This window comes from Ranitomeya variabilis, chromosome 6 (assembly GCF_051348905.1).
Source record: "Ranitomeya variabilis isolate aRanVar5 chromosome 6, aRanVar5.hap1, whole genome shotgun sequence".
In the NCBI taxonomy this organism is placed as follows: domain Eukaryota; kingdom Metazoa; phylum Chordata; class Amphibia; order Anura; family Dendrobatidae; genus Ranitomeya; species Ranitomeya variabilis.
The window spans coordinates 377,530,381-377,549,414 of record NC_135237.1 but is presented as its reverse complement, the minus strand read 5'-3'; the positions used below and the strand labels follow the sequence as shown (position 1 = coordinate 377,549,414).

Below are 19,034 nucleotides of genomic sequence, written 5' to 3'. Positions count from 1 at the left end.
CATTTTTTAGTTTCTTACTATTTATATAGTTAAAGAATATTTTGGGATTATTTTTACTCTCTCTGGCAATGAGTCTCTCTGTCTCAATCTTTGCTGCCTTGATTTGCTTTTTACAGAATGTATTTAATTTTCTGTATTTATTTAATGCCTCCTCACTACCTACTTCCTTTAATTCTCTAAATGCTTTCTTTTTGTCCCTTATTGCGCCCCTTACAGCTCTATTTAGCCATATTGGTTTCCTCCTATTTCTAGTATGTTTATTCCCATACGGTATATACTGTGCACAGGTCCTATCCAGGATGCTAATAAATGTCTCCCATTTTCTTTGTGTATTTTTGTGTCTCAGGATATCGTCCCAGTTAATTGCACCAAGATCCTCTCTCATCCGTTGGAAATTTGCCCTCCTGAAGTTTAGTGTCCTTGTCACCCCCCTACTACCCATCTTATTAAAGGTTACATGAAAACTTATTATTTTGTGATCACTATTCCCCAAGTGACCCCCAACACTTATATTTGATATGCGGTCTGGCCTGTTGGTTAATATTAGGTCTAGCATTGAAATGCGTAGTGGACAATAAAGAACCTTTCAATGAATATTGCAGCAAAAGACTTCCTTTCAGCAGGGCAGCCAATTTTTAAACATGTGTTTTTCTGTTTTGGTTATTTCCCTCTGGAGGACCCTTCCCCCAGCCACTGGGCAACGGCAGCTGGCTATCTTAACCTTTATAGCGGTTGTGTCTTCAAACAACCACTTAAGGTGAGAAAACCTATTGTTTTTACTGTCTCCTATATTAGGGTTTTACCCTATTGTGCATTTCTCCCTTCACAGTCGCTGTTTGTTCATCTTGAACTTTAGCTCTTTTAGAGATCATTTCATCTTCAACTTGCTTAGGCTACGTTCACATTTGCGGTGTGCGCCGCAGCGTCGCCGCCGCAACGCACCGCATGCGTCGTGCGGCCCTATCTTTAACATTGGGGCCGCATGGCGCCGCATGTACATGCGTTGTCATGCGTTGTGGTGCGTCGTACGCCGCATGCGGCGTTAGGGCGCACCTGCCAGGGCGCGGCAAACGCAACATGTTGCATTTTTGGGGCGGCGCAGACTTTTTAAAAAACGCATGCGTCGTGTTTGCGTCGTGTTTGCGTCGTCGATGCGCCTTTTTTCCCATTGACTTGCATTGACAACGCAGACGACGCAAGTACTTGCGTCGTGATGCGTTGTACGACGCATGCGTTTTTCTTACAAAAATGCAAAACATTGTCTAGACTTTGTCTAGACACTTAAAAAAAGCACTATATATATAAAAAAAGGGGTGGGGGTTTGCCATTGTCTTTCACCAGGCTATCCACACAAGACACTGAGAGGAGCAACCTGCTTTCCAAACCTGTAAGTATATATTTCTCTTTGCATAATTTTTTTTCTGTGTTTTATTTTTTTTTTTGATTTAATTTGTGCAATGTTTGCTCTGTGATATTGTACGGTTATGGCACTGTAGGTTGTTATTGAATAATAACATTTTTTTTAATGTGTTTCTGATATATGCTGGCGTTTCTTGTGTGCGGCCTTGCTGGGTTTGGATTGGTTTTGGATTTATATTTTGGTTGTTCTTGTGTCATGCGGATGTTCAATGCCTTTTTTTTGTAAGATTTTTTATTGTAAAATTTGTGGTGCATGTCTTTTTCTGGCTTCTATTGTTGGGGTAACCGTATGGCGTTTTCTAGGCTCATGTCTTGCTGGGTTTTATTATGCTGTTGGCATTTTTTTTTCTTTCCTTGAGTGTCTTTTCTTGCTGGTGGGGGGCTACATTTATGATGTTTCATTTGTATTGTATTGTTCCGTGCTGCTATATGCCATTCGTTTTCTGTATGGCTTCCATATATATATCTCCTGTCTTGAATGTTTCCATAGCCAAGTGTGTAGTATTTATTTTTTTTTTTTTTTTAGTTTGGGCCCTTTTTTAAAAATTTCTTGTGTTCTCTTTTCTATTTGACTATGGTTTTTCTTTTGGTTGCTGTATATTGTCCTGTAATGTTTATTGCTTATTATCTATAATGGTATTTATCGCCTTTTTCAGATGTATTTCTGTGGTAGATGTCACCAGATGGTGTTGTTTTGGATCATGTCTTGTTGCTATTGTAAAGTATGGCGTGCAGTTTGCTATTTCATTGTGCCTTTTTTTTTCCTCTTTATTTTTTTATTTTTTTTTTTTTTAAATTTGGACATAGGTGTCTATTTTTGCTTAATTTTGTTTGGGTCTATTCTTGTATTGTTTCTTCTATTGTCTTCTCTTGTAATGTATGGCGTTGTGGTGTCGCTTTTTGAGTTTGCATTGTCCTATCAGTCAACAGTCAATTGTGGTTGTTTTAATGTTTTATTGTATGTGGCATTGCTTTGAATGTGATTTTTTGCTCATTTTTTCATTGCAGAGCAAACTTGCAAGAATGACGAGTGAGTCAGAGTCTGAACATAGGCAATCGGCGAGGGGGAGTGCGGTGAGTAATTATGTCCAGTTGCTTACTATTCGCTGCCATTTGTAGCATTGTCACTAATTTTTGTATACATTTTTTTACAGGCTTCTTCAAGTGAGGGGGAAGGCACACAGCGGGAGCAGGGAGATCGGTGCCAAGATGGGTCGTCAGGCCGGCAAGTGAGTATTTGTTTTTTTTTTTTTATCTTTTTTTTTTTTGTGGCATCCTGCTGGGAGGAACATTAGGAGCAACCTGGTTTCACTAGGGCTGTTTACTAAGCTTAATTACATATAGCTTTTCAGGGCAGCAAGTATTTGGGGGAAGGTAACATACAGTTGAACTCCCTGCACAAAAACATTCAAAAATACAGGTTTAGAAACCATCAATATACATACATAAAATGGCAAAGGATAGGGCAAAGGTACAAATCATGCCAGGTGCTGATGATGGTTGTTTATATTTGCCTATTTGTAACCTTTTTTTTTCTATTTTTTCTAGGTTTCACAACGGGACCACAGGGAGAGTATCGATGTGGAGCTCCTGATCTCCAGCATCCAGGAGCGTGGCCCGTTGTGGGACAGCCGTGACCCCCGGCACATGGACCAGGTGGTTTCTAGGCGTTTGTGGGCAGAGGTGGCAAAGTCGCTGTGGGATGGCTTTGACAGTGCCTCCGCCAAGGACAAAGGCACCTTTAGTGAGTATTGCTGATACGCTGCTATGACCCATCTTGCCAGGATAAACACAACCGTGTGTGATGCTATCAACGCCTAAACTTTGCATCACACACGGTTGTTTTATCATTTTAAAATGCTACATATGTAACCTTTTTTTTTCTTTGCATTCACAGTGACAAAGTTGAGGACCAGATGGCGATCCATGAAGGACCGTTTCAATAAGGGGCTGCGTGCTGAGGAGGAGCAATCGAGGAGTGGTGCTGCTGCGGCCAAGTCGGTTCCATATAAATACAACCGACAATTACAGTTCCTAAGACCAATCCTTGGCCGCCGACAGTAAGTATTTTGTCCACATACCATATTGCACATTGGACATTGCCCAGACACATATATTGCACAGCCACATAGTACATTGCCCAGCCACGTACATTGTGCATCCACACACATAGTATGTTTGCAGGCCACTATATCGCAGCCACATAGTACACGTTCTAGCCACGTATCCACATAGTACATTTCCCAGGCACATAGTGTCTTGGCCATCAATGTAGTCAGCGTAGCATATTGGCCATCCACGGTATTTTTTTTAGGTTAAGCGAGAGTCCTTGTAGTCCATGACAGGTTACGTTCTGAGTCAGTGTAGTTCTGATCGCAGGAATAATGATGACGTCTCGATCACAAGATCCTAACGTCATGGACATTCCTGCGATCAGATCAGCAAAGTTTTTTTTTGTTTTTTTTTTTAAATTTTTTTTTTATAGACCTTAAATTTTCTATTATTTTTGAGACATAGACGGCATCTTGAAATTATTATTTCACACCAAAATTTTTTCAAAATATGACAGGGGTATGCATTGCCTTTGGCAGAGGGAATGTACAGTCATTTTCTGCCGTCGGTATGTCCATGATTGTTATCGTGAGCCCTAATGGTCAGCTGGCGATAACAATCAGCAATTTATTATAGGCCACACAGAGTGAGAGACAGGGGATTGTAATGTTTTGTTGTGTCATGTAATGAACATTTTTTTACAGGAGTTGGCGTATGTGATAGTTTATTAATTGAAGACTAATTTTTACATTATCTTTTCACAGGACACACAGCAGCACCCTCCAGCGAGCTCCCCCCTGTGAAGCGGAACTTCATGGATCGCCATCTGAGCCGTCACAGCCATCCCACAGCGACAGCAGGCCTGCACCACCATCATCTGGAGAACCGGCTGCCGGTACGTCAGGTTTTCCCCTGCCCGAGGCCTCTGGCGCACCTTCGTTCGGGAATTCCCGACAGCGCCAGCGGGCCTCGGACAGGTCAGTCATGCCTGAATTTTTGCACTTGGGCACGGTGTTCCAGAACGGTTTCAAGGCGTTGAGAGATGAAATGTCCAGTATGGGACGGCGCCTTGAAATCCTGGAAGCCGAGCTCACAAATCCGGCAAAACATTTTTTAAGCACAATTGCTAAGGGCTTGGTGGAAAACCTTACGCCGGAACTCCAGATTTCGGTGATGCAGGACTGCCACAATTCTTACGTGAGGGCTCTGCAGCAGTCTCGGGTCGCGCAGTCAGCGACACTGCCCGTAGTGCCGTCGCTGGCTAGCGTGACTCCGACTACTGCTGCAGAGTCACTCCAGCCACCCCACCCTGGTCCAAGTGCCGGGCGACGCCACCACAGCCACCATACCAGTGTGCGGCCCACTCCTGCTCCTGCCAGGCCCTCATCCTCCCGTAGGAGTGCTTCTGGGGGAGATGCCGCCGAAGGCAGGGAAAAAAAAAAAAGAAAACATAAGAGGAGGCACACAGACACACACCCAGAGGCACAGGTTCTGGCTGCTCCAGGACACACACCATCTCGTCGTGGCTCTAGCCACAGCAGGAGCAGCCAGGGCCAACCAAGCCAAAAAAGAAGGCGGCTTGTGTTGCCTCCTCCCTCCTCCACTGACGAGGCGGTCTCCCCAGTGTACCCTGCGGGGGGTTTGGACCTGCCCTCAAGCCTCCTTCAGTATGGCGGCTCCTCCTCCTCTACCACTCCCACTCTCAGGTCCAGAACTCGAAGCTACCGGTCACCGCTGGTAGCGGATGTTGATCCCCCCTCGGATGTTGATACCCCCTAATTTGCTTTTCCCTTTTTTTCTGTTTCCCCCCAATAAAAATTTATTTTTTTGTATACAATATTTGGTCTTCTTTTCAAGTACAATGCTCGGTAATTCACTCCGTGCGCCGTTTATTTGTGCTTCAAACGCCTCATATATGCAATGTCAGACAGTATTTTTGGATTTTTTAATTTGACCGTTTCTTTGGGTGTCGTTCATTGCTGTATGAGGTGTTTCCAAACACTAAAGTGTATGAGTTGTTTTCAAAGAAAAAGGGTATGTGTCCACGCTCAGGATTGCATCCGAATTTGGTCCGGATTTTAATTCAATATTTGTAGCCAAAACCAGGCGTGGGTAATAAATACAGCAGTGGAGCATATGTTTCTATTCTACTTTTCCTAATTGTTCCACTCCTGGTTTTGGCTTACAAATATTGATGAAAAAACCTGAGCAATTCAGGATGCAATCCTGAACGTGGACACATACTGTAAAGGTACCTTCACACTTAACAATGCTGCAGCAAAACAGACAACGATGCAATTCACTGCAGCATCGCTATTTGGGAGCTGGAGAGCTGTCTGTGTGACCGCTCTCCAGCGACCAACGATGCCGAGGTCCCCGGGTAACCATGTTAAACATCGGGTTGCTAAGCGCAGGGCGCACTTCCGATGTTTACCCTGGTTACCAGTGTAAAATGAAAAAAAAAAAAAAATATTCACAATCGCATCCCCCGGCGTCAGCTTCCCTGCACTGACTGAGTGACGTCCCTCACAGCAACGCTGTGCTGTGCATTCACTTTACGGCCGGCGCTCACTCAGTGCAGGAAGTGGACGCCAGGGGACGCGAAGATGAGTATATTTATTTTTATTTTTTAGTTTACAATTAACACTGGTAACCACGGTAAACATAAGCGCGACCATGCGCTTGGTAACCCGTTGTTTACCCTGGTTACCAGTGTAAAACATCGCTGGTATCGTTGATTTTGCTGTCAAACACAACGATACACGGCGATCTGACAAACAAATAAATATGGTATGGTATAAATTTTGTATTGGAAGCATGGTAGAAAACGTAAGAAATTTTTTTTATTAAAACACAACATTTTAAAAACAAAGGTTTACAAGTTTTTTAGATAAGGCACATTTACATTGGTGAACTATTTTTAGCATAGTCACACCAGAATACAGTCCAACAGTTTATTACACCATTGAATCTTGCCATGACAGACGGCCAACATCTGACACAAAATAGGCCGCAAAACGGTCCCTCATCTGCGCAATTTCCACGCTTGACCTCAGAGGATGATCATGGAAATTGGGCAATGGGTTGGCTATGGTTTCATCCAGATCAACGTTCAGTCTCTCTTTGGCCAGAATAAAATTGTGGAGAACCACACACGCCTTCACCACCTCATCCACTGTCTCAGTTTTCAGATTAATGGCGGATCCTAATATCCGCCATTTAGAGACAAGGATGCCAAAGGCGCACTCCACAGTCCTTCTGGCCCTGGACAGTCTGTAATTGAACACCCTTTTCGTGTGGTCCAAGCCCCGACTTGAGTAGGGTTTCAATAGGTTGGCAGACATTTGGAATGCCTCATCCCCAACCACAACAAATGGCATCGCAGGGCCTTCGGTGTGGGGAAGAGGTCGTGGCTGGGGGAAATTGAAATTGTTGCCATATAATTTTTGGCCCATATCAGACTCTTTGAATGTGCGCGAGTCATTTGACCGGCCAAAAGCACCAATGTCGACTGCCAGAAAACGGCAGTCCGCACCGGCAATTGCCATCAGCACAGTGGAAAAATATTTTTTGTAGTTATAGAAAAGGGATCCACTTTTCCCTGGCTTGGTAATACGAATGTGCTTGCCATCCACCGCGCCAATACAGTTTGGAAACGAACACACTTCCTCAAATTTCTCGGCGTTGGCCAACCAGATATCGCTTGTAGGGACGGGTAAAAATTCTTCCCGGAGGTTATCCCACAAAGCGCGGCAGGTCTCAGCAATAATTCCCGAGAGAGTGGAGACTCCAATCCGGAACTGAAATTGAAGGAATCGCAAGGTCTCTCCGGTAGCCAGGAAACTGCCAAGAAGATAAAGAAATTACATTAGTACATTGCAATTTATAAGGGTATGTCTCCACTGTCCGGAGACGCGGCGCTATCGTTGCAGCGGCGAAGCCGGTCGGCGATAAGCCCCGCCCCCTTCCTGGGACGCAATGGTGCCGGATGTGTACAGTACACATCCGGGATCATCGCACCCCTCGCCGTAGGGCCCTGTGATATACCTTGCGGGGACGCTGCGTCCCCGCAAGGTGTACGGACATGCTGTGTTCTGAAAAGACGCGCAGCATGTCCGGAGTCGCAGGGCCTCCGCGTGCGGGTTTCCACGCATAGTGGAGACGGGATTTCATAAAATCCCCTCCACTATGCTGGAACATCTGGACGCTGCTTGTTTGACGCTGCAGCGTCAAACAAGCTTACTGACCGTAGAAACACAGCCTAAAAGTACATTGACCATACCACCCCCAACAAAAATTAAGAAAAAAAAAAAAAAAAAAAGGGAAGATGTGAACGTAGCCGAACATATCTCAAGTCATTCAAACAGCTACGTACCGTAGAGTCACCAGCAGCCGCTCCTCTGCGGATATAGCTCTCCGGAGCTGAGTATCCTGCCTGCTGATGGCTCCTTCCACCCGACGCAGAAGATACCGGAAGCTCTCCTGAGACATCCTGGTGTACTCGAAATACTTCTCCAGGTTCTCATTCAGTTCGCCAAACAAGCTATGGTATGCTCCACGGCTCTCCCGGACTTCCAAGATAGGGTGTATCCAAAATCTGCGATGAATCCATCTCCGTTTTTCTCTTTCTCTTTGATGAGCACAGGCGACAGCATAGGCATGAGCCAAGGCTAAATCCATCTCCATATCCATGATAACACTGTCCAAGGGACGCTCCATCATGAATACCAGCAAATGGGAGGAATTCATGTCTGCCATGGTATATATACACAATTACATAAACACCAACCCTCTTCTAGCCATTGGTGGCCCTTATCTATTGTGTAGACACTTTTTTTGGTGGGTGGGATGAAGAATGACTCACTGCACAAAAAACGCATGCGGCGCAAAACGCTGCGTTTTTTGTTGGAAACGCAACTGCGTTTACAAAAAACGCTGCGTTTTGCGCCGCATGCGTTGAACGCATGCGGCGCAAAACGCAGCGTTGTGCATGCGTTGTGTTGCGTTTTTGTCTGCGTTGTGCGTTGCGGCGGCGACGCTGCGGCGCACACCGCAAATGTGAACGTAGCCTTAACTGTTCCCAATAACAGTAATTTTGTCTAGGGGTGCCCAAACTTATACATGCCACTGTACCTATATTTATTATTTGTGACTTTTATATGGGATATACACTAATTGATATTGGTGCATGGGCACTTATTTATGCATTATTACATATGTGTAAATGCCATTGTATATTTTTTCATGTTTTTTTTTTCATAACTGTTTACAGTCATGGCTGAAAGTGTTGGCACCCTTGAAATTGTTCCAGAAAAGGAAGTGTTTCTCCTAGAAAATTATTGCAATTACATGTTTCGCTATACAAATGTTTATTGTCTTTGTGTGTATTGAGACAACACAAAAAACAGAGAAAAACCACAAATTGGATATTTTTTTATTACTAAGATCCCTACTGTTGCCCCTGTCACAATTCCACCCCTCAGTGTGTTTGGGATGCAGTTACAGACGACTCAACCATCCAATGGTACAGGGCATGCTGAAGCTGTCATTACTTTTGCTGTGCTGTCGGTGATTTAATTCACAGCTCGGCCATCCAATCTGAGACTGTAAGATGCTGACTGTCTCCAGTTGTTCATTGTCCCAGGTGATTGCCTGGCTGCTTAACTGGGCTGTTAGTCCCAGACCTCTGCCAGACCTATACTCAGCTAAGCATGGATTGTCTCTCAAGTTTATGTTGATTACCGCCTCATTCGGGATAAGAAGCTTTCTCCAAGCCAAAAAACACGAATTGTGTCAGATCTCCTTTATGGACATTTACAAAATGCTTGGATGCTCATGAATAAGAGCTATTCAAGTTATTTATATTAGAGGCATGTTCAGATATGAGTTTTTTTAAGGAAAATAGAAAAAATTGGAGTCTGGCTCAACAGGACTCATGATGAGTAAGACTGCTTAGTGCAGTTGAAACGCATTGACTGGGTTATATCGACCATGTAAATTTTTCTTTTGTATGCACTATATTTTCTTTTGAAAAGGAAAATCCAGTCCTGTTGAGCTGGACTCTAATTTTTTTCTATTTTCCTTGATGTGAGGCCAGGGCAAGGCCAATGTCTGAGCCCCAGGTGGATTAGCATAGAGCAACTAGGTGAGCTGGAATCAAGTTTTCATGCATTTTTTTAGCTTGTGGATCATACAGCCGATGTACAGCACTTCACATAAGAGGCATTTAATGTAATATACTACATATTGTGTATCGCAATAAACTTCAACAAACTTACCGAGTATGAGAATTTGAGTGGACGCATGACTGAAAATATTAAATCACTGGAAGGTCATATTATAAAAGTAAACTACAAAGAAATACAGCTGACTACAAAAACAACAAGGATTACACATGGAGGTGTAATCCCTGGTCACATGAAATCTGCACTTAAAAATCTAACTCCTGGCAGCAACTTTAAACCCAAAAAGTCTGTGTATTTTTCTTCATTGGACTACAATAGTACAGATTATGACAGATACATCTTCTGGTCATTTTCCTAGTGCTGAAAACAAACATAATTCAAACTCTACTGAGTCAAAAAACGTAGAAAGACCACTCTTATATTAACCCCTTTCTGACATATGATGTACTATCCCGTCGAGGTGGGGTGGGCCCGTATGACCACTGACAGGATAGTACGTCATGTCCTTTAATGCGACTTAAGTCGCGGTGATCGCATCAAAATTCTGACGCCATCTTACCTTACGGAAGATGGCCTCGGCATCCTGGGGTATGGCACCGCCCCCCAGCCTCCCAATCGCTGTGATTGGCTGTTCAATTCTGAACAGCCAATCACAGCCTTTCTGATTGCTTCAGCCAATCAGATTGGCTGAAGCAGTGAGGTCCCAGGCTAGGATCGAGTACCGATATACTCGATCCTGGGGCCGGTGCCTGGCAATGCCAGGCATTGGCCAAAACCCCCAGATTGGCGAGGTCGACGATCGCACCAATCGCAGGGCACAGCAGCAGTGTTACCGCGCTGTGCCCTGCCTGTAACTTCCTGCTCCGGAGCCTGCAGTGCCTGCCTGCTGTGCCCTGCCTGTTAGATCCTACTCCGGAGCCTGCAGCTACTGATTGGCACAATCGATGTGATCGTCGATCGTGCCAATCACATGGCACAGCAGCGGTGTGATCGCGCTGTGTCCTGCTGGTGACCTGCCGGTGACCTGCCTATGATCAGAGCTGTGAGCTTCAAACATAGGCTGGTGCCTAGCAACACCGGCGTCACCAGGGCCTCCTCTGATTGGTGGGATCGATGTGATCATTCGATCCCACCAATGACAGGCCACAGCAGCGGTATGACCGCTCTGTTACCTGTCTCACCTCTCCCTGACCTGTGTGACTGCTCTGCAGGAATCCTCACACTTGTTGAGGATTCCTGCAGAGCGGTCATGCTGACAGATCCCCTCCTGTGCTGAGACTTGTGGTGCCACAGTAGCCTGTGACACCACAATTCTTGCTAAAGAAAAAAGAAAGAAGACAGAAGATAGAAGACAGAAGAAAGAAGAGACTACAAATGTAAGTGTTCATCCCTGATCCCGGCCCGATCTCTCTTCACCCCCCTTCCCCCTTCCCTTTCCCCCTCCACCCTCAGTTTGTGCCGCGTCCGTCCGTGCCCACCGAGAGTTGATTGGTGACGCAGTTCACCAATCAACACTCGTGCTCGCTTTTCTTTTTCACCACCTTAGCGCCGCCGAGCATTAATTGGTGACGCAGTTCACCGATCAACACTCGTGCTCACTTTTCTTTTCTGCATCCCCGTCCGTGCACCCAGCCGCCGCGTCTAAACCTGTGCCTTTTGCTTTTTTTTTTCCACATCTCCGTGCGCACCCAGCCGCCGCGTCTAAACCCGTGCCGTTCGTTTCTTTTTTCCACATCCCTGTGCGCACACCCTACCACTTCGTCTAAAACCGTGCCTTTCGTTTCTTTTTTTTCACATCCCCGTCCGCGCACCCAGCCGCATCGTCTAAACCCATGCCTTTCGTTTCTTTTTTTTCCACATCCCCATGCGCGCGCCCAGCCGCTGCGTCTAAACCCGTGCCTTTCGTTTCTTTTTTTTTCCACATCCCCGTCCGCGCACCCAGCTGCCGCGTCTAAACCCGTGCCTTTCGTTTCTTTTTTTTTTCCACATCTCCGTGCGCACCCAGCCACTGCGTTTAAACCCGTGCCTTTCCTTTCTTTTTTTTCCACATCCCTATGCGCGCACCCAGGCGCTGCGTCTCAACCCGTGCCTTTCATTTCTTTTTTTTTCCACATCCCCGTGCGTACCCAGCCGCTGCGTCTAAACCCGTACCTTTCGTTTCTTTTTTTTTCCACATCCCCGTGCGCGCACCCAACCGCTGCGTCTAAACCCGTGCCTTTCATTTCTATCTTTTCCTCCACATCCCCGTGTGCACATCCAGCAGCTGCCGAACTTTGATAAGTGACAAAGTTCACTTATCAGAGCTAGGGCCTGCTGTTTTAGACTTTTCCTTTCACAGGTATTTTTTTTCTCTCTATTTCCTTTTTTTTCCTTTAGCTTTTTGTTTTCAGAATAGTTTGCACCAAACACTATCCCCCACACACATACACAGTTACCAATAAAGTACACCCAAGCACCATACTAAAAAAAAAAAGTCCCGCTCGTCCCGTTTGTCCCAGCAGCGCTATTCAGCAGGGGAGGCATATTCTTTCCTTGACTCTGACACTGATAGCGAGGGAGAGGATCCCACATTCCTTTACTCTTCAGATTCTTCATCCTCTTTCTCCTCCTCTTCCTCCTCATCATCTTCCTCCTCAGGTCCTGCAGAACCGCCACGCAGACGTCGCCGGACAGAAGCAGTGCCCACTGTTCATGAAGATGAAGATGAAGATGAAGCAGCACCCACTCCTGAAGATGAACCAGCGCGCCCCTCTTCGGACCCCGTATAGACCTCGCCCCCTGAAAATTACGAGCCACTGATTCCTGATTTTGTGGCAGAATCAGGAATCAATTTTGACACCACTAGCCTCACAGAAATAGACTTTTTTAAAGTCTTTTTCGCTGAGGATTTTGTTAACCTCATGGTGGAGCAAACTAATTTGTATGCTCGGCAATTTTTGGAGCAAAACCCCGGTTTATCATTTTCTAACTGGTCTCCTGTAGACACAGTTGAAATGATGCAGTTTTGGGGCCTAGACCTTCATATGCGGATCCTGAAGAAGCTATAAATTCAGCAATATTGGAGTGTTGATATTTTATACAACACTCCAGTGTTCCGAATAGTCATGACGCGTTTTGAGGCCATCCATAAGTTCCTGCAATACAACGATAATGCACGGTGTCCCGCATGAGATGATCCCAATTTTGACTGTCTGTTCAAAGTTTGGCCGGTCATCAAACACTTCAACAAAAAGTTTGCTGAAGTGTACGTGCCCCAAAGGGACATCTGCATGGATGAGTCCTTGGTTCATTTTCAGGGGTGGCTCAGATTCCGTCAATACCTGCCTAACAAGAGGGCCAGGTACGAAATCAAACTCTACAAGCTGTGTGAGAGTACCTCAGGGTACACCTACAGCTTAAGAGTGTACGAAGGGAAGGACAGCAGGATTGAACCACCTGAGTGTCCTTCTATCCTGGGAGTTAGTGGGAAAATTGTGTGGGATTTGGTGCACCCACAGCTGGATAAAGGTTATCACCTCTACACCGATAACTCACTCTTATCCCACTCTACAAATCCCTCTCTGTGCGAGGTACCGCAGCCTGTGGTACTGTCCACAAAAATCAGAGAGGCCTGCCGAAGATGCTACTTGGGCAGATGCTCAGAAAAGGTGAGAGCAAAGCCCAATGTAGCGACCACCTGCTGGTGGTCAAGTACAAGGACAAGAGGGATGTCCATCTATTGACCACCATACACGGTGATGGCAGCGCCCTCAGCACTGTACGAGGTCTGCAAACCGGACTGTGTACTGGGGTACGACAAAAACATAGGGGGGGTTGATCTCTCCGATCAACTCCTCCAACCGTACAGTGCTTTGAGAAAGGCCAAGGTGTTGTGCAAAAAGCTGTCCATGTACATCATACAAATGGCAATGCTCAATGCTTTCTTGCTGTAACGATGTGCACGACACACTGATACGTCATACCTTCAGTTCCAGGAGGTAGTGGTTAAGACCCTGATGTTTGGCACGAGGAAAGGAGCGAGCCCCAGTACTTCCGAAACTGAGGGTGCTCATATCGTACAAGGTCAGCATTTTCCCGGGGTGATCCCACCAACTGGAAGAAAAGGTAAGTGGCAAAAAAGGTGCTGAGTGTGCTATAAAAGAGGAATACGCAAGGACACCATCTATCAATGCGACACCTGCCCCAACAAACCTGTCCTGTGTATGAAGGATTGCTTCAAATTGTACCACACCTCCATGCACTAATTTACTTTACAGGAACCAGTAGATTAGTTGCAAAGACGGGGCACATCTAAGTAAGTTCCTTGGGGGTCTAGGTTCCAAAATGATGTCACTTGTGGTTTTTTTACTGTTTAGGCACATCAGGGGCTCTGCAAACGGAACATGACGCCCTCAGACCATTCCATCAAAGTCTGCATTCCAAATCGTCACTGCTTCCCTTCTGAGTCCCAATGTGCCCAAACAGTTTTTTACCACATATGGGGTACCAGCGTACTGAGGACAACAACTTTTGGGGTTCAATTTCTCTTGTTATCCTTGGGAAAATAAAAATTTGGGGACTGAAAGATCATTTTTGTGGGAAAAAAATAGAATTTTTTACTTTCACGCCGGGCGTCATAAACTTTAGTGAAGCACTTGGGGGTTCAAAATTCTCACCACACACCTAGATAAGTTCCTTAGGGGGTCAAGTTTCTAAAATGGGGTCACTTGTGGGGAGTTTCTACTGTTTAGGCACATCAGGGGCTCACCAAATGGAACATGATGCCAGCAGACCATTCCATCAAAGTCTGCATTCCAAAACGTCACTACTTCCCTTCCGAGCCCCGAAGTGTGCCCACAGTAGTTTTCTCCAAAATATGGGGTACCAGCGTACTCAGGACAAATTGGACAACAAGTTTTGTGGTCCAATTTCTCCTGTTACCCTTGAGAAAATAAAAAATTGGGGACTAAACGATCATGTTTGTGGAAAAAATAGGAATTTTTATTTTCACGCCGGGCGTCATAAACTTTAGTGAAGCACTTGGGGGTTCAAAATTCTCACCAAGCACCTAGATAAGTTCCGTAGGGGGTCAAGTTTCCAAAATGGGGTCACTTGTGGGGGGTTTCTACTGTTTAGGCATATCAGGGGCTTGCCAAACGCGACATGACGTCCGATCTCAATTCCAGCCAATTTTTAGCTTGAAAATGTCAAGCGGCGCTCATTTCCTTCTGAGCCCTGCCATGCGCCCAAACAGTGGTTCCCCCCACATGTGGGGCATCAGCGTACTCAGGACAAATTGGAAAAAAACTTTTGCTGTCCAATTTCTCCTGTTACCCTTGAGAAAATAAAAAATTGGGGACTAAACGATCATGTTTGTGGAAAAAATAGGATTTTTTATTTTCACGCCAGCCCGGGCGTTATAAACTTTTGTGAAGCACTTGGTGGTTCAAAGTGCTTAACACACACCTGGAGAAGTTCCTTAAGGGGTCTAGTTTACAAAATGGGGTCACTTGTGGGGGGTGTCCTCTGTTTAGGCCATTTTCTGCCATATAGACCCCTCAAAGTGACTTCATATGTGAGGTGGTCCCTTAAAAAAATGGTTTTGTAAATTTTGTTGTAAAAATTAGAAATTGCTGGTCAAATTTTAACCCTTATAACTTCCTAGCAAAAAAAAAAAAATGTTTTTTCCAAAATTGTGCTGATGTAAAGTAGACATGTGTGAAATGTTATTTATTAACTATTTTGTGTCACATAACTCTCTGGTTTAACAGAATAAAAATTAAAAATTTGAAAATTGTGAAATTTTCTAAATTTTCGCCAAATTTCCGTTTTTTTCACAAATAAACGCAAGTTATATTGAAGAAATTTTACCACTATCATGAAGTTCAATATGTCACGAGAAAACAGTCTCAGAATCGCCAAGATCCGTTGAAGTGTTTTGGAGTTATAAAATCATAAAGAGACAGTGGTCAGAATTTTAAAAATTGGCACGGTCAATAACGTCCAAACCACCCTTGGGGGTAAAGGGGTTAAGTAACCAGTTTGTCAGTGTGTCACACACGGTGCATAGGAAATGTCATTACCATTCTTCGTTGATTGGATAGCAACTGGTATATATACTCGCCCAGATGTCTTCTTTGATATGCCTATTACTAAGGGAGCAGTACCGCGCCAGAAATGCGTCAGATGATTTTAATCCACGTGGCACCTTATGCCTTAACCTTAAGTGGCACCTTATGCCTGAATAAAGGAAACCGTTTTCACCGACCTTGTTGGAGTGCCTTGTAAATCCTTGTAAATCCTTTTTCTAATAATCAAGGAGTTTGACAAATTAAAAATAATCAAATGTCTTTGGATTAAGTTAAGAGTGAATCAGAGACTAATAAGAGGAGAAAATGGTGATGTAATTCAGATAATTACTTGAATGGTGATGTTTACAACAGTCCAAAAAAAGGTGAACCTGAATTTTTATTTTCTACCTAGAAATAATGGTAATGACTATGTAGAGACCAGATAAGTGGGTATATGTGATACATTGTCTTCCACTACTTTGTGGCTTTCTATGTTCTTTGTTACCACAGAGGTACAAGTTTCTCCAGCAAAACCCAAGAAAGTATCAGGAACCCACACAGAGGGTGCAAAGAGTATGTTTACACAAAGAAGGACATCATGTACCCAAAATGTGGGGAAGAGGGACAATCTACATTTGGTTGCAAGGCAAAAAAACTGAGGAAAAAATGTTGTGGAAGGCGCTGTCACAATGAAGATAAGGATGAAAAAGTGTAGAAAAACAATGGACATTAATTTTTAATATTTAAAAACAATGAACATTTATATTTCTTATGTTTGCTGTTTTTCTACACCTTCTATTCCTTGCCTGCATCGTGACAGCGCCTGCCACAATTGCTTTAATGAACTGCTTTGTCAGCTTTAACAGGTCGAACAGCAGTCTAAATGAGTAATACCACTTTACTACTACTCTCATCAGAGTTGTGCCTGACCTGCACAATTCCACCAAGTGAGCATAATCCATTTACTCTTCCCTGTTTCTTATCATCAGGACTTCATCATAGAGCTCTCCTATTTTGTCTTCAATCTACATGTGCTGGAACTGTCCTGGTGATAAATATACTTTGGCATCAGCAGAGTTATTCGTTTGGAGTAAAGGACTATCTTTTTACCTTAGGACTAGAATTAATTGCTTCAACTAAGACGTGGATTTACATACGTTTTTTAAATTGGTTAAATTGGAAAATGGTTTTCTGAACAAATCTTAAAACCTCTTGGGCCTGTGTGTCAAACTGTCAGATTTTTATCTATCCATAAGAAATTATTTTACACTATAATCCACTCAGCTATAGAACTTTCATTACAGCTATAAAATTGGATATTAATCAGTTGCAGAGGGAGATGGGAATCACTAAATTAGAACATCCAAATTTAACTAGTATAGAGACACAAACAGTGGATTAATTACAGCTGAATATAGCACTAACAATTAAACTTGCCCATAAGGGGGAAGCAGTAGTAAGGGATACAGTGGATTACAGCAGGGAAGTCAGGTGACAATTAAATGTTAATATTTATATTTGGGTAATGTAGGGCTCTAAGGTTAAAATAGTGATTGAAATAAATTTAATACTTGATGCTAAATGTGGCAGTATTATTGGTGATACATACAGTAGTATGCTTTTCTATTATTCCAGTTTCCAACTACACTGAGCTGGCTCAGGGATAGGGGTTAAGAGCTGGCTCAGGAATAGGAAACAAAGGGAGGTTATTAATGGAGCACACTCGGACTGGGTCGCGGTTAGCAGTGGGGTACCACAGGGATCAGTATTGGGTCCTCTTCTTTTTAACATATTTATTAATGACCTTGTAGGGGGCATACAGAGTAGAATTTCAATATTTGCAGATGACACTAAACTTTGCAGTGTAATCAATACAGAGGAGGACAATTTTATATTACAGGAGGATTTATGTAAACTAGAAGCTTGGGCTGATAAATGGCAAATGAGCTTTAATGGGGATAAATGTAAGGTCATGCACTTGGGTAGAAGTAATAAGATGTATAACTATGTGCTTAATTCTAAAACTCTGGGCAAAACCGTCAATGAAAAAGACCTGGGAGTATGGGTGGATGACAAACTCATATTCAGTGGCCAGTGTCAGGCAGCTGCTACAAAAGCAAATAAAATAATGGGATGCATTAAAAGAGGCATAGATGCTCATGAGGAGAACATAATTTTACCTTTATACATGTCACTAGTTCGACCACACTTAGAATACTGTGCACAGTTCTGGTCTCCGGTGTATAAGAAAGACATAGCTGAACTAGAGCGGGTGCAGAGAAGAGCGACCAAGGTTATTAGAGGACTGGGGGGTCTGCAATACCAAGATAGGTTATTACACTTGGGGCTATTTAGTTTGGAAAAACGTAGGCTAAGGGGTGATCTTATTTTAATGTATAAATATATGAGGGGACGGTACAAAGACCTTTCTGATGATCTTTTTAATCATAGACCTGAGACAGGGACAAGGGGGCATCCTCTACGTCTGGAGGAAAGAAGGTTTAAGCATAATAACAGACGCAGATTCTTTACTGTAAGAGCAGTGAGACTATGGAACTCTCTGAGGTAAGATGTTGTAATGAGTGATTCATTACTTAAATTTAAGAGGGGACTGTATGCCTTTCTTGAAAAGTTTAATGTTACTGTTTATTTTTAATAGATTCCTTGATAGGGTGTTGATCCAGGGAACTAGTCTGATTGCCGTATGTGGAGTCGGGAAGGAATTTTTTTTCCCCAATGTGGAGCTTATTCTTTGCCACATGGGGTTTTTGTGCCTTCCTCTGGATCAACATGTTAGGGCATGTTAGGTTAGGCTATGGGTTGAACTAGATGGACTTAAAGTCTTCCTTCAACCTTAATAACTATGTAACTATGTTACACCTATCCTATGTATACTTCCTAATATCCAAGTCACTGGTTAACTTTCCTGGAAGACCTATGGCATCAAAGGTTGGCTCCATATTTTTATAAAGCAGTATTTTTCTGAACAGGTTATTACGTAATTTTACTGTTGAAGTTGATTATACATATTAGTGAAAAAAAAACCTTAGTCACTATAAGTTAACACTTCATATTGTATAGCTTAACCCTGATTTTGGAAGTGAATCTAGAATCAAGAAGAGGAGGAATACACAGCTCTGGCAAAAATTAAGAGACCACTGCAAAATTTTCAGTTTGTCTGATTTTTCTCTTTATAGGTATATTTTGTTCTTTTACTCTATAAACTTCTGACAACATGTCTCCGAAGATCCAAGCAATAAATTTTGTATTTTTTTCTGACAAAGAAAAATGGCCAAAAAAACCCAGTGCTTTCAGACCTCAAATAATG

The 19,034-nt window shown here is 43.7% G+C and overlaps 1 protein-coding gene across 1 annotated transcript; it reads left to right on the top strand.

Moving 5' to 3' along the window:
• Positions 1-1,101: 1,101 nt before the first annotated feature.
• On the top strand, positions 1,102-16,758 carry LOC143783288 (uncharacterized). The gene is made up of 6 exons (XM_077271695.1): positions 1,102-2,493; positions 2,574-2,648; positions 2,968-3,163; positions 3,317-3,479; positions 4,236-4,668; positions 16,696-16,758. The coding sequence occupies exons 1-6, from the start codon at positions 2,299-2,301 to the stop codon at positions 16,756-16,758; spliced, it is 1,125 nt and encodes a 374-aa protein (XP_077127810.1). The 5' UTR covers positions 1,102-2,298.
• The last annotated feature ends 2,276 nt before the right edge of the window (positions 16,759-19,034 follow it).